This window comes from Musa acuminata, chromosome BXJ1-2, assembly GCF_036884655.1.
Source record: "Musa acuminata AAA Group cultivar baxijiao chromosome BXJ1-2, Cavendish_Baxijiao_AAA, whole genome shotgun sequence".
In the NCBI taxonomy this organism is placed as follows: Eukaryota; Viridiplantae; Streptophyta; class Magnoliopsida; order Zingiberales; family Musaceae; genus Musa; species Musa acuminata.
In genome coordinates, this window is record NC_088328.1 from 825,001 (window position 1) to 840,000 (window position 15,000).

Below are 15,000 nucleotides of genomic sequence, written 5' to 3' on the forward strand. Positions count from 1 at the left end.
GGAATTCACTTTAAAAACATTCCCATAAATTGTGATAATACTAGTGCCATATGTCTTACTAAAAATCCAATTCAGCACTCTAGAACTAAGCACATCGACGTTAGGCATCATTTCATACGCGATCATGTCCTTAACAATGATGTTGTTCTAGAATTCATTGACACAAAGCATCAATTAGCAGATATATTTACAAAAGCTTTGAATGAAGACCAATTTGAATTCATTAGAAGGGAATTAGGTATGTTAAATTGTCCCTAAGAATAAACTTAGTTGAATGGATTTTCCATAAAGTTTTTCATTCTTTCTCCGTTCCTCGGTGACTTGTTAAATTATCTTATCTTATCTTGAGTCAAACACCGCTTCCATCTGATCAAGATTAATGATTTTATGATATTTTGAATCTCGAAATTGATTTTGATGGCTTGATTATGAGTTTCAAGTTGACGAATTGAATTTGAGTGGATTTGTATTCGAATTATGATCTTGACTTATTGGAGTTACTACTTAAAATTTTTTTTCTTATCCCAATCTCTTCTTTGTACATCTACAATTTTTGTTATTTATAAAAAGAAGAGATTTGATAATATGGATGAATGCTGAATTTTCCTTTAAGATGAACTCTGCGTAAATATTTTAGCATACTTAATTTTGAATGATAAAATCTTTGTATGATCAATGATAATATAGATGAGTGATGTATGATCAATGATAAAATCTTTGTATGATAAATTATGTGCTTCAAGTCTCATTCCCTTTTTGTTGATGACAAAGGGGGAGAAAATTGATGACTTGTATCATTTTAATAGCATGACTTATATGAATTACAAAAACTTATGTGATATGAATGTCTTATATGACTTGCAAATCCTTGAAAATATCACAAGATTGATATCATGAAATTTATATTGAAAATCTTTATCTTCTGTCGTAGCAAAATTCGTCCCTTATCATTTAACTTATGATTTTCATCGAAGTTTCGTACTTACTATTGTTTAATGAGGATAACGATAAGTTCTACGATTAGAACTTATCGGGTTATGCTTGAATACAATGGGATGGAATTCAAGTATTTTTTTATCTTCTCATAATATGGCATATAGATAGGGGGAGTTATGTTTAACTCCGTCATCAATTGATTGTCATCATCAAAAAGGGGGAGATTGTTGAATCTCGGATTTTGATGATATAATCAATTGGTGGGTTAATTGATCTAATCCATATTATTGAGTTAAGTGTGCAGGATTAACTACGATAACCAGAAAATATAAAGCAAGGATACCGGAGTCGAGCTTGATGGACGTTTAAGAGACCGAAGAATCATCGGAGATGCTGCCGGAACCAACCGAGAAGAAATCGGGAACGTGTCGGAAGTTCGCCGAAGAAATCGTCGGAGGCTCGCGGAGATCACCGAGTAGGCTCGGCTACTCGTTAAAGCCATCACAAAGATTGGGAGCTTGCAGGGAGTCCGTCGGAAGAAGTTCGTCGGAAAGCTCGCCGGAACAAGACTCGACGTTCGCGGTTAAAAAACTTACTTAGGATGTTTTTTTTTGTGTTATGTAGTTCACCTGTAATTAGGATTAGGATTAAGAGATAATCCTATATCCTGGTTAGGGGCCAACTGGGCCCAAAGTCAGATTTGGTTTGGGCTAAAATTAAGCCAAACAAATGAATTGGAGAGCTAGGTGGTGGCACCGCCTGGCTGGGCGGTGACACCTCCTTGGCTGGGCGGTTGCACCGTCTAGCACCCGAGCGCTGGGTGGTGGCATCGCCTGGCTGGGCGGTGGCACCTCCAGCACCGGGAACCCTAAGAGAATTCAAATTTTGGAGCCCAAAATTTGAATCCTCTTAAGGCCTATAAATACCCCTCAAATCTCAACTGAGGTTACAACTTTTGAGAAGCATTTTGATTGAGAGAAAAGTCTTAGAAAGTCTTAGCAAGTCTTGTTTTCAATTTGCTAGAGAGTTCTCCTCCTCCTTTCTTATTGAAAATTTGTAAGAGGTTGAGCTGCTTGTAAAAGGTTATAAGAGGGGTGTTTACCCTTCCATTTCAAGAGATTTGCTAGTGGAAGGTGGGAGCCTCATCGAAGAGGGGCATCGCAAGTGGAGTAGGTCATTTGACCGAACCACTCTAAAAATCGGCGTAATCTCTGGTTTGCATTTTATTATTGTCATTTACATTACTGCAAATCTTCTTACTGCTTTAGTTCCTTATTACCCTTGCTGCGCAACTTTAAGAATACGCTTTCAAGTTAAACTTTTCAAGTTCCGTTCTTATCGTACGAAAGATTTTGTTAAAATCGAAGTTTTAATCCGCTGCACTAATTCACCCCCCCCCTCTTAGTGCCGCTCCGATCCTAACAAAGGGCAGACTAGGAAAAACAAAGTTTACTAAGAAAGACCTAGCAAAGGACAAAGGCTAGTACTTCCATTGTGGCAAAGATGGGCACTAGAAGAGGAACTGCAAAGACCTTGCAGAGAGGGTGAAATAAAAGCTTAGAGAAACTTCAGATACATTCATGATCAGTCTTCATTTGTCAGACTCTTATGATAACACATGGGTATTGGATATCGGTAGTGTTTATCATATATAAAATTCATTACAGGTTTTGGCAAGGCGTTAGAGATTAGCGAGAGGCGAGATGTACCTCAAGATGGGTAATATAGCAAAAGTTACTATAGTAGCTATTGGCGATGTCGCCCTACATCTGCCTAGTGGAGCTATTATTGCATTAGATGCATGTTATTTTGTTCCATATATTATCAAAAATATTATCTCCATTTCATGTTTGATAGTTAGTGGATATAAATTAGTTTTTGAGAACAATGGTTATTCAATATTATTAGATAATGAGATTATTATGAAAGGAATATTGCATAATGGATTGTTTATGTTAGACACTACTCCACATATCATGAATGTTAGAAAATAGATGAGATGAACAATGCATACTTGTGGCATTGTAGGCTAGATCACATCCATGAGGGAAAGATTTAAAAATTATTAAAGGATGAATATCTAGATCCATTCGACTCTAAGTCATATACAACTTGCGAGCCTTGTATTCGTGGAAAAATGACCAACTCTCCATTTAGTGGAACTAGAGAGAGCCACTGAGCTGCTAGAACTCATACATAGTGATGTATGTGGACCCATGTCAACTCATGTCATTGGTGGTTACTCCTACTTCATTATCTTCATTAATGATTTCTCAAGATATGGATATATGTACTTAATGAAGTATAAGTCCGAAACCTTTGAGAAATTCAGAGAGTATAAGAATAAAGTGGAGAACCAGACTGAAAAGAGTATCAAGACCCTTCGATCAGATTGAGGTGGTGAGTACTTAAGTACAGAGTTTACCCAGTTCCTCAAGGACCAAGATATTTTATCCCAATGGACACCTCCTTATACACCTCAACTAAATGGTGTGTCTGAAAGGAGGAATTGTACACTATTATACATGGTACGATCCATGATGAGTTTCGCTGACCTACCAATCTCATTTTGGGGATATGCCCTAGAGACCACAGCTTACCTTTTGAACAAAGTTCTAACTAAGTCGGTAGTGTCTACACCATATAAGATATGGAAAGAAAAGAAGCTCGATCTTAAGGTTGTTAAGATTTGGGGCTGCCTTGCCCATGTTAAAAGACACAACCCCGATAAGTTGGAATCAAGGACGGAGCGGTGCAAGTTCGTGGGATACCCAAGGAAACTTGTGGGTATTATTTCCATCATCTCAAGGATCAAAATGTCTTTATAGCTAAGAGAGCGATGTTCCTTGAGAAGGAACACATTCTTGGCGGAGACAATGGGAGCATGATAGAGTTGAGCGAGGTTAGAGAGCCTAGCTCAAGTATCACTCTACAGCTCGAGTCTGTTTAAGTACCATTTATATAGGTCTAGCAGAGTATCCCATCCTCCTGAGAGATATGTGGAACATATTAGAGGAGAGGATGTTGAGGACATTGATCCTTAGACCTACGAGAAGGTTATTATGACTATAGACTCCAGAAAGTGGCAAGAAGCCATGAATCCTAAGATTGATTCTATGTACTCCAAAAAAGTTTAGAACCTAGTTGATGCACCCGAAGATATTGTACCCATCGGTTGCAAGTGGATCTTTAAGAAAAAGATTGGAGTAGATAGAAAGATAGAGACCTATAAAGCAAGGCTAGTGGCTAAGGGGTACCATCAAAGGCAAGGTGTTGACTATGACGAAACCTTCTCACCCATAGCAATGCTAAAATCCATCCGAATTCGATTGACTATTACAGCACACTATGATTATGAAATCTAGCAAATGGATGTGAAAACTATATTCCTCAATGGGAACCTCGAGAAGGAGGTGTATATGATACAACCTGAGGGATTCGTGTCCAAAGACTACCCAGATAAGGTGTGCAGGTTGCTTAGATCCATTTTGGGACTAAAGCAAGCTTCCTAAAGTTGGAACATAAGATTTGATGAGGCAATCAGATCTTATGACTTCGTAAAGAACGAATATGAGCCTTATGTGTACAGGAAGATAAGTGGGAGCGCTATCACCTTTTTGGGATTATATGTGGATGACATCCTGATCATTAGGAATGATGTAGGAATGTTATCCACAGTAAAGGTTTGGTTATCTAGACACTTCTCTATGAAGGACTTAGGGGAAGCATCCTATATCTTAGGGATTCAAATCTATAGATATAGATCCAAGAGGATGCGTGGCTTGTCCTAGTCCAAGTATATATAAGTCATTGTCAAAAGGTTTGGCATGAAAAATTCCAAGAGAAGTCTCATACAAATGAGATATGGGATATCACTTTCTAGGAGTATGTCCCCAAAGACTCTTGAAGAAAGGGCGAAAATGGATAGGATGCCCAATGCATCAGCAATAGGGTCTATCATGTATGACATGCTATATACTAGGCCTGATATAGCACATGCTCTGAGTGTCATGAGTAGGTATCAGGCGGATCCAGACTTGGAACACTGGAAAGCAATAAAGTGTATCCTTAAGTACTTGAGAAGATCTAAGGATCTTTTACTAGTATATGGAGGTAGTAGCCTCAGGGTTGAAGGCTACATAGACTCGAGTTTTTAGTCTGATGTCGATGATAGCAAGTCAAATTTGAGGTACATGTACACCTTGAATAGAGGACTAGTGTGCTAGAAAAGTTTCAAGCAAGATACTACTGCTGACTTGACCATAGAGGCGGAGTACATTGCTACATCAAAGGCAACAAAAGAGGGAGTTTGGATGAAAAAGTTCATCATAGATCTGGGAGTCGTGCTAGATAGCAAAGAGTAAATTCCCTTATATTGTAATAACTATGAGGTGATTCTCAAATAAGGGAACCCGAGTCTGATCAGAAGTGCGCTGAGGAGGTTCCACCTTATTAAAGAGATCATGACCCGAGGAGATGTAGTAGTAGAAAGAGTTTCATCCGAAGATAACGTTGTAGATCCACTAACAAAGTCATTATCTCAAATTGTCTTTGAGTGTCATAGGGGTCAGATAGGGATTAGACATATAGGTGATTGGCTTTAGGTCAAGTGGGAGATTGCTAGTCATAGGTGCCCAGCAAGCCAATCACGTGAGTGATGACACATGTGACTTGACACACAATCTTTTTACTTATTATATTTTGACATTTATCATTTTATATTAACTAATACATATATGCATTTATATATTGTGATGTCCTTGGATCTGTGCAATGGAAATCGGTTTATGATAAGATCATGATAATGAGATCGATTCACCTTTAAGCATAGATCCTAAATAATCCTGGTCATAAGTTACTCGAGATAGACATCGAGATAACCGGACAAAGTAGTGTGCTGTATACCCATCCATATGATGGATGTAGCTGGTCTTATAGCTACTCGTGTGGGGACACTAGGGATACAGTATAGGTGCTCATTGGAGAATGAGTTCACTGATTGATCCGCTTACGGAATGCTAGATGGTTGATGATACCTTATTGTCAGATAATGATTCCGTAGTTCCAGTGGTGTATCTGGTCCTTAGACTTGAGACACTAAGGATGTCTTGTATGAGTGCTCCATTCTTTGATACCAGACTTATAAGTTTGGATGTCCCAAACCTAGTACAATCGATCATCGGGAGTGGTAGTCAACCTTACGAAAGCTATTGAGTGTCGATAAAGGATCATCTACTCTCTGTGTCATGAGAGAAATATCCCATGTGTTCTTGCTCAGATAAATCCCTAGCTAGGGTTATTCAGATTGAGAAAGAAAAAGTTCGAATAGAAATCGTATGAGTTTGATAGCACCATGCCTGGTATACGGTCTCTAGAATATTAGATGGATGAGGGACTATAGGTACATGATAATTGAGGATAGACAGGTCCAATGGATTGGATTCCTATGTATCATTTGGGGACTGCGGTGTAGTGGTCTAGTACATCCGCAATCGATGAATCGAGTGAATTATTATGAAAATAATAATTTACTAAGCTAGAAGGAGTTCTGACATGTATGACTCACGACCAGCTCGATATTGGGCTTAGAGGGTCACACACATATGGTAGGCGTTGCGATGAGTAGAGGTTAGGATATGAGATATCTACCGGAGCCCATATCTTATTGGATATCTAATAATCCCCTGAATTATTGGATCCCATGGACGAGATCCAATAAAAGCCCATGAGAGATTATTGGATAGAGATCCACTAATCTAAGAGACTTGGGTAGTTGGATGAAGATCCAATACCCAATAGGGGAGGGTCCATTAGGGTTAAGTTGATATGAGACCTCTATAAATAGGAGGGATTCAGTAGTTCATAATCTAGAGCCTTTACTTGCCTCTCTTATTCTCCTCCCTCCTCCATCTCAAAATAAGCCTGGTGTTTTGAGGAGCATCGTCATAGCCTTACTATGTGAATCACCACTAGAGAGGAGGGTGCTTGACCTCTTTCACCCTCTCCTAGAGATCTGCAATGATTCAAGGATATACGATCTCTCTATGTAACACAATTTACTCTATACATAATTTTAAGTTTCGTGGATTTTTGTGCACCAATCTTCACACAACGACGAACAAATCTTTGGAAAATTGGGGAGTTTTTTTTTTGTTCTTCCGCTACGTATGTGATGTCGCCCCCAAGATTTACCAACACACCCCTCTTATCCTTCTAATCATAACTTATCGCAAAGTGGCAACTCCAATAATCGTCCGTCTTGGCATCCTGCCCCACCAAGCCAATAAAGACGGGTCGTCTACTAGTTGTATGATAAAATCGGACACCCTACTAAAGTTTGCTAGTCTCGTCCCTGCCTCCCTACTCCGTTATACTAGCCTCAGGCAAATCTCCTAACTATGACTAGCCAGTCCAATTGGATTATCGACTCTGGCGCCTCCCATCACGTCATCGCTGATCTTCAGAATTTATCTCTTCTAACACATACATCCATTCCTACTCCACTCCTTTCTTCTCTAATTGATGGGGTAATAAGTTCTGAATCACAACCATTATCTTTACCTCCTTCTCGACTAAGTGCCCTTGATGTGTCTCCACTTGACCCGACTTATGCCACTGACCCTCAACCGCTTATTCCACTAACACAGCCTCCCAATCTTATAGTCTCCAACCATCCTATGACCACACACTCTAAGAGTAATATTTTTAAACCACGTCAAGTCTTTAACCTACATGCTATCATGGATTCATCATCCACTACCGTTGAACCCACCACTTTCACTCAAGCCTAAAAATCTCCACATTGGCGTACCGCCATGTGTGAGGAATATAATATCCTCCTCCATAACTCAACGTGGGATCTAATACCCTTTCATCATTCACAAAACATCATCGGGTATAAGTGGGTCTTTCGAATTTAGTGGAACCCAAATGGCTCTATTGCCCGATATAAGGCATGTCTCGTCATCAAAGGGTTTCATCAACGACCTGGAGTTGATTTCACTGAGACGTTTAATCCCGTTGTTAAACCCACTACAATCCGATTTATTGAGTCTAGCCACCACTAAAGGTTAGCAATTAAGGTAATTGGATGTTAATAATATCTTTTTACATAGGTCTCTAATCGAAAATATTTTTTTATAACAATCTCCTGGTTTCACTCATCCTCAGTATCCAGAGCATGTTTGCAAATTTCAGAAAGCTATTTATGGACTTCCAAAGCATCTCACAAATCATCATCAAATTTCAAAAATCTTTTGATGATGATTTGTGAGATGTACAAGAAAAAGAGATAAAAATTAAGCTTTCTTGTAAAATACGACCATGGTGGACAGACTTTAATGTAGCAATATAATTACCTTGGAGTTCAACATTTCTCCTCAACTGTTTAGATCTGAGAATTGCCGGTATCGTGTAGAGAAGATTACAAATAAATCAGACAAACTATTTAGATCCTTCAAATTTGCTTGTGGTTTGCTACTAGTTAAGTCAATTTTGTTTCAACGTTTGTTCTTCTAAAGAGAATTGAGTCTCCAGGAATTGTCTTTGAATTGATTCCATACTAATAAAAAATTCTGGTCTAGTCACCAATGAAGAAATGTGTAGACCTCTTTATCAGTGGAATCAATTTGCCATGGTCAAACGGTGCGTACGAATGAGGGTAAGATGCAGAAGAATTTGAAGCCAAGTGTTGGGATTGGCAGAAATCCCACCCTTAATCTCCAACATGACCATATATATATATATATATATATATATATATATATATATATATATATATATATATATATATATATATATATATATATATATATATATATATGAGAGTATAAACTTACAGGTAGAAGAAATGTGTTAGGATCGTTAAGTAATTTATTTTTTTTAGGTAAGTATCCTAGGAGGGTAAGGAATGCTAATGAAGGAATGATCCTTAAATTAGAGTTTTATTTTTTTTTATATAAATATCTTATAAAAAGTAGTAGGTTGTGGACTAAACTCAATATATGCATTAAACTTTTTTCAATATGAACATTTGGCTCTGATACCATGCCAAAAGTTTATTAATGATAAATTTAAGTCAAGCTCAATATATGTTACTCGACTCTCAATGTTTACCATGTGAAATTATTCCTTTAATCATCTTTTTAATCTCTTCTCATACATAAATATTTTTTGACAAATATATCAATCATAATCATCAAATCTATTATAACGTACAATCGAGAAATTCATCAATCCCTAGCCAACCGAACTCTTTCCAAGATCACAAAGGATTCAACATCATCCCTAGCTAATGGACTCTCAGAAGTCAAACACGCCACATAAACTGATATGATAATGGCTGTATCAAATACTGTCAAGTGGAGATGCAGAAGTCGAACCACAGTTTCTAAATGTTACTGAAATTGCATACGAAATAAACATTAACAATCAGGTTTAGAGATGGTTAGGTAAACCGAGCTATATAATACCTTGATTACTTGGTCATATCCTCCGGAAGGAATGCTACAGTTTTTAGTATAAAACTTGGCCAACACAAATCACAACCATTGACTAATATCAATTATTAGTCACCAAGAAGATAGGCATCCAATGTCAAGATTCATATTACCAAAGCAATACCAATTCAGCATACGTTGATCAACATGTAATCAATTACACAAAAGAAAAGTTGCAATAATGTTGAGACGCTTTGAGTCTCTCTCTTTCTTTCTTTCTTTGTCTTCAAGTAATCTATAAAATATAGTGATGAGAGTTTCTTGACTTTGAAGTGTTGGCAAAAAGACCGGAGTAACAAATCTTTTGTGGGGTCGCTTTAGAGAAACTAGCAATGGATTTCCTTGGTCATCCCTTTATCTTCTGTCAACTCTTAACAAATCTATGCGTGTTGCCTAAGTAATCCTTCACATAATCTCTTTTGTTGTTCTTCTCCATTGTAGTTTTTGAGTCTCTCTCTCTCTCTCTCTCTCTCTCTCTCTCTCTCTCTCTCTCTCTCTCTATTTGTATTCACATGATTTGTAAAAGATGCTTGTGAGAACCTCTTTACTTGAAATGTTAAAAGCAAAATTACCCAAGTAAAATAGCATGTTGAATCGTTCAAGAGAAACTAGCAATCGTCTTAGTTTTTGTGAACTCTTACCAACTACGTGCATGTTGTCCTTTGGTGATGGCAATTCATAGCTTTGTACTTGATCACGTATCTCGAATATTATTTATTCTTGTCAACGCTATCTAATTGACCGAATCCAATTTTACGTACTGATTATAAGGAAATGAAGATCGCACAGTAAGCCATTTAAAATGCCAATTTTGAAATTAGTGATCACCTAATCAAAATTTTTGTTTGACGTCAAAATTGTTGTGGGAATGCTGTTTGATGTTCCCATTAATTCAAAAATAATTTGACTAGCCATGGTTCTTCACCTTCTTGTCTCCATGCTAATTCTTCGTGGGAGGAGATTGTAAAAGTCGGTTTCTCTCAGCAGTCATATGCACCTCGTTTTTGTAATGTATTAGTCAATATGTTTGCTTCATATATATATTTACTCAGACAATGTCAAGTAAAAACAAGAAAGACAATTTTGTAGATAAATTCAACTTTGTTATTGGAAAATTGGATAGGTAACGAACGCTTATTGTACTGACAGTAGTTGTTCTCCACAGCAGTCTTGAGAAGAAATAGTGCTATTCTAACTTGTCGTGAGGTGGTGTTCCAATAGTGAAAAGTCTTGTGTAATTGCATAAAATTAGATGAGTAAAGTTTTGATATTTTTGCTTCTATTTTTTGTATCTCTCTTCTAGATAAGTGATCTTAAATGTTTCGTTAACATGATATCAAAATGGAACTGATCATGTTAACTATAGAAACAGAAAATATAGACACTAATAGGAGTCTCATCCTGTAAATTTTGACCATTACTAATCAAATCGCATCCTCGTTACTTATCATTTAAAAATCAACAAATATACAAGAAAAAATTAAAATATAATCTTTTATTCACTATATCTTTAAAATACTAACGACCCTCTTTTGTCAACAAGTAGAGGAGACAAAATACAAAATATAATTTTTCATATCTTTAAAATACTAATAACTATCTTTTTGTCAACAAGTCAAGGAGAAGATATGTAAAATATATTTTTTTATTCAACATATCTCTTTTTTATTTTGGGTAAAGAAAAGTGGTGAAGACATGACATGATCCTAAATCCTTGCTTCCAACTGTCAAAACTTTTAGCAGTTAAGATAGCTAACATGTATTTTAAAAATTTATTAAATAATATTTGGTATCCTTAATCTTTAATAAGCGTGTCAAGTACACCATCACCACCCCTAGATGAATCTTTTAGGCATTATTCAACATATGGTATACATTATAGTTTTAGAATTACTCATTTTTGCCAAGTATAACATATAAAAAAAAAGAGTGAAACAATTTATTATTTTTTTATCATGTTCAACTATCCAAATTTGAGTTTTTGTTAAGACATTTAAGTTGGTTAGTTTATTATTATACAAGTGATAGATCTTAAACTATTTGAGTCAATACATAACAAGTCTCATTTTATATAATATTTTTATAATTTTAATAAAAATCTAAATTTGATACGAGGAATATTTTACTCGGACCAACACAACTTGCCAACTTGTAATGCAAAACAAAGTTTAGGTTCCAAAATGTAAAATTGATCATCTAAATTCAACGGGACAAGAGGCTAATAGCCCAAAAAAATACAGAAAGAATCTTCAAGTTTCTTGCTTTACATATAATGCTTTGGATGTCACACTGCATAATCCTATGAAAAATTCATGTGGATAATGTTTCCTCCAAAGTGATGATGTGGTTGATACCGAGTGGCATGGGTAGTTGGCAGTCTTATTAGTGGGGGATTAGTTGATGAGGTTTCTATCATTTGTATAATTATTATTTGATAAGCAATAATAAATATCATATTTAATAAATTTCTGATTAATTATAGTTATCTGTTATTAATTGTATGTCAAGATTTATATAACACAAACTGATTTCTCCAATGGACTGCACTAAAGTCAATTAAGTGGGATCGAGCTCATGAGTTTTTTAAATTGTAGTCTTAATTTATCTCCAAGTATTGTATTTATTGGTGAACATTAAAATATATATAATCTCAATAAAGGATATAGTGTTGAAAATAATTTAAAATGATATTGATGAATCATACAATTTAATAGATAGCTATTTTAATATGATCAGATCAATAAAAATAGGGAGATATAGGAAAAGTTTTACTAGACATAATATAAAAAAAGACATGGAATTTTTACAAGAAATAATTAATTCAAGGAGAGATATAGAAAAACTTAAAACTTTTATGAAAAACAACTAAAAGAAACTTGATATAGCTGAATCTTTGGTCAATGCAGGATCTAAAGAAAAAGTTATCCTTCTAAGTAGAAAAATCACTCAAAAACAAAACAGTGGCGTCACCTTTTGTTGAGTTAGAAAGCGGAAAAGTCATCCTTATGATTTTGTCTATGCATTTTTTGTAGCTTTGAATCGACATAATTGATAAAGTGAAACGAACAAAGTTATGAGAAGCTTATCAGTTAGAATATTCTCTCTATAAACAAAACATAAAATCTTGGTAATATAATTTTTGGATTTGGAAATGTCAGCACGAATGGGAAGAAATGGGCTGTTGGTAACTGTTGAGTATGATGCTGACCTCAGTGGAGACTCTTCCTTATAACTTCCATTATCACGTGTAGAAATTGATTACACCTCAAGCGTAAGATAAGTTTGACCAACTCTATAAGAACACTGTACATTTTGTGCACTGTGTATATTTTGTGTTGCTGTCATAGTTTGGTTGAATCCATCTTCCATAGCTTGTCATTTATAATCTTCACATCATTTATTCAAGTCATCATGCAAAAAAAGATCAACCTAAATGCAACAGCATAGGCCACAAAGTAAAAAACATAATGATGGACTAAGTAATCTCTCTCTCTCTCTCTAACTCACTTTTTAACCAAAATAATTCATCTTTAACAGTAAAAAATCAAAATTAATCGAACATCAATCCAATCCAAAAGAGTATAGTATTTTCTTTGTTTTCACTGTCTTTTGTATGATGTAAAACATTATAATCTGAATGTGATTAAAATTATTAAAGTTCAATATTACCTTTTTTCTGAAATTTTATGTCCTGTAGCTTTCTAGCAATCACATAATGTATGCTGAAATCAATAACTCATGCTACAATTTGTGGGTTGTGGGTTTCAATTAAACAACTGTCTCCGACGACAGGTGTCGCTGAGACCACCAAACATGACATCGGCCCTTCCATAGGCTATTCTTTGCCGTCCTTAGCTCTCTGTCTACATATACGCATCACTAACCCACTTTCAATACCATCGCTTCGCACCACAACCATCTCGATGGCTCTCGACATCGTTCTCATCGCCGGCATCCTCTTGGGAGTCGTCGTCCACCTCCTCCTCCGCCGCAGGTTCCAGTCCATCCGTCGGCTCCGGCTCCCCCCTGGCCCTTCGGGCGTTCCAATCCTCGGCGCGTTGCCGCTGATCGGTCCGATGCCCCACGCCTCTCTCGCTAACCTCGCCTTGCGCTACGGCCCCATCATGTACCTCAGGATGGGCACTACGGGGGTCGTAGTTGCGTCCTCCGCTGGCGCCTCCCGATCCTTTCTCAAGGCGCTCGACCTTCAGTTCGCCAACCGCCCCTTGCCCATCAGCGGGAAGGACGTCACCTACGACGGCCAGGACTTCGTGTTCGCCAACTACGGGCCTCGGTGGAAGCTCCTCCGCAAGCTCGCTAACCTCCACTTTCTCGGCAGCAAGGCACTGACCGAGTGGGCCCCGGTTCGCTGCGACGAAATCGGTCGCATGCTCCGCGCCATGCTCGAGTCCAGCCGGAACTCGCGGCCAGTGATGGTGTCGGAGGCAATGGTGTGCGCCAGCGCCAACATCATCGGGCAGGTAATGCTGTCGCGGCGGGTGTTTGAGTCGCAGGGAGAGGAATCAAACCAGTTCAAGGACGCCATCACGGAGCTGCTAGCTTGGTCGGGGAAGTTCAGCATCGGCGACTTTGTGCCGGCGATCGCGTGGATGGACCTGCAGGGAGTGCAGCGGCAGCTGCGCCGGGTGCATGTGAAGTTAGACGCTCTGATCACGTCGCTCATGGCGGAGCACGAAGCTACGGCGCACGAGCGCGAGGGGAGGCCGGACGTGCTGGATCTTGTGATGGCCAACAGGGTTGACGCTGATGGGGTGTCGCTTTCTGATGTCAACATGAAGGGATTTATCTCTGTTAGCTCTCTTACCCTCTCTCTCCTTCCCCCCTCTTCTTCGTTACGGACAGCCAATTAACGACGGACGCAAATTCTATTGACCCCCTATCTCCAAAACGTTCCTTCTGTTATCTCTAGTCATCGTTATCATTTGACCAAGAGTGATGGTAAATATCCTGTCAGAACAGGTGTTGGATCCTGCAACCAAACCAGCACTAGATATACATACAGATAGAGAGCCACAAAACGTAAGCAGATGTGCTCCGCAGGAATTCCTACGTTGTCTTCTCGATTATGGCACCATTATTTGAGTCACATAAGATTCTCCCAGGAGGGGAAAAGATATTACCCTAATGCGTACTTTATTGGAGGCTCTCCTGTTTTATAAGTTCATCATGCATGTTTGCTACCACGCCAACACCAACTTCTCCTTGCAGGATATGTTTATTGCCGGAACCGATACATCATCCATCATAATCGAATGGGCCCTCGCAGAAATGCTAAGGAACCCAACCATCCTGCAGCGAGCTCAAGATGAGATGGACGAAGTAATCGGGAAGAACCGTAGGCTTGAAGAGTCTGACATGCCAAACCTTCCCTACTTACGAGCCATCTGCAAAGAGGCATTACGACTGCACCCTTCCACGCCGCTCAGCGTCCCACACTACACCTTCGAGGCATGCGAGGTGGACGGCTACCACATCCCCCCAAACACACGGCTCATCGTCAACGTATGGGCCATCGGGAGAGACCCCGACGTGTGGGAGCATCCCC

At 38.1% G+C, this 15,000-nt stretch overlaps 1 protein-coding gene across 1 annotated transcript in view; it reads left to right on the forward strand.

Moving 5' to 3' along the window:
- The first annotated feature begins 13,338 nt into the window (after positions 1 to 13,338).
- The window catches only part of LOC135595066 (flavonoid 3',5'-hydroxylase-like), a 2,127-nt gene continuing 465 nt past the window's right edge, over positions 13,339 to 15,000 (forward strand). Inside the window, exons 1-2 of the mRNA XM_065085576.1 lie at positions 13,339 to 14,245; positions 14,664 to 15,000. The exon at positions 14,664 to 15,000 is cut by the window's right edge and continues 465 nt beyond it. Of these exons, the coding sequence (XP_064941648.1) occupies positions 13,358 to 14,245; positions 14,664 to 15,000 (1,225 nt within the window). The 5' untranslated portion in view covers positions 13,339 to 13,357. The remainder of the gene's footprint in view (positions 14,246 to 14,663) is intronic.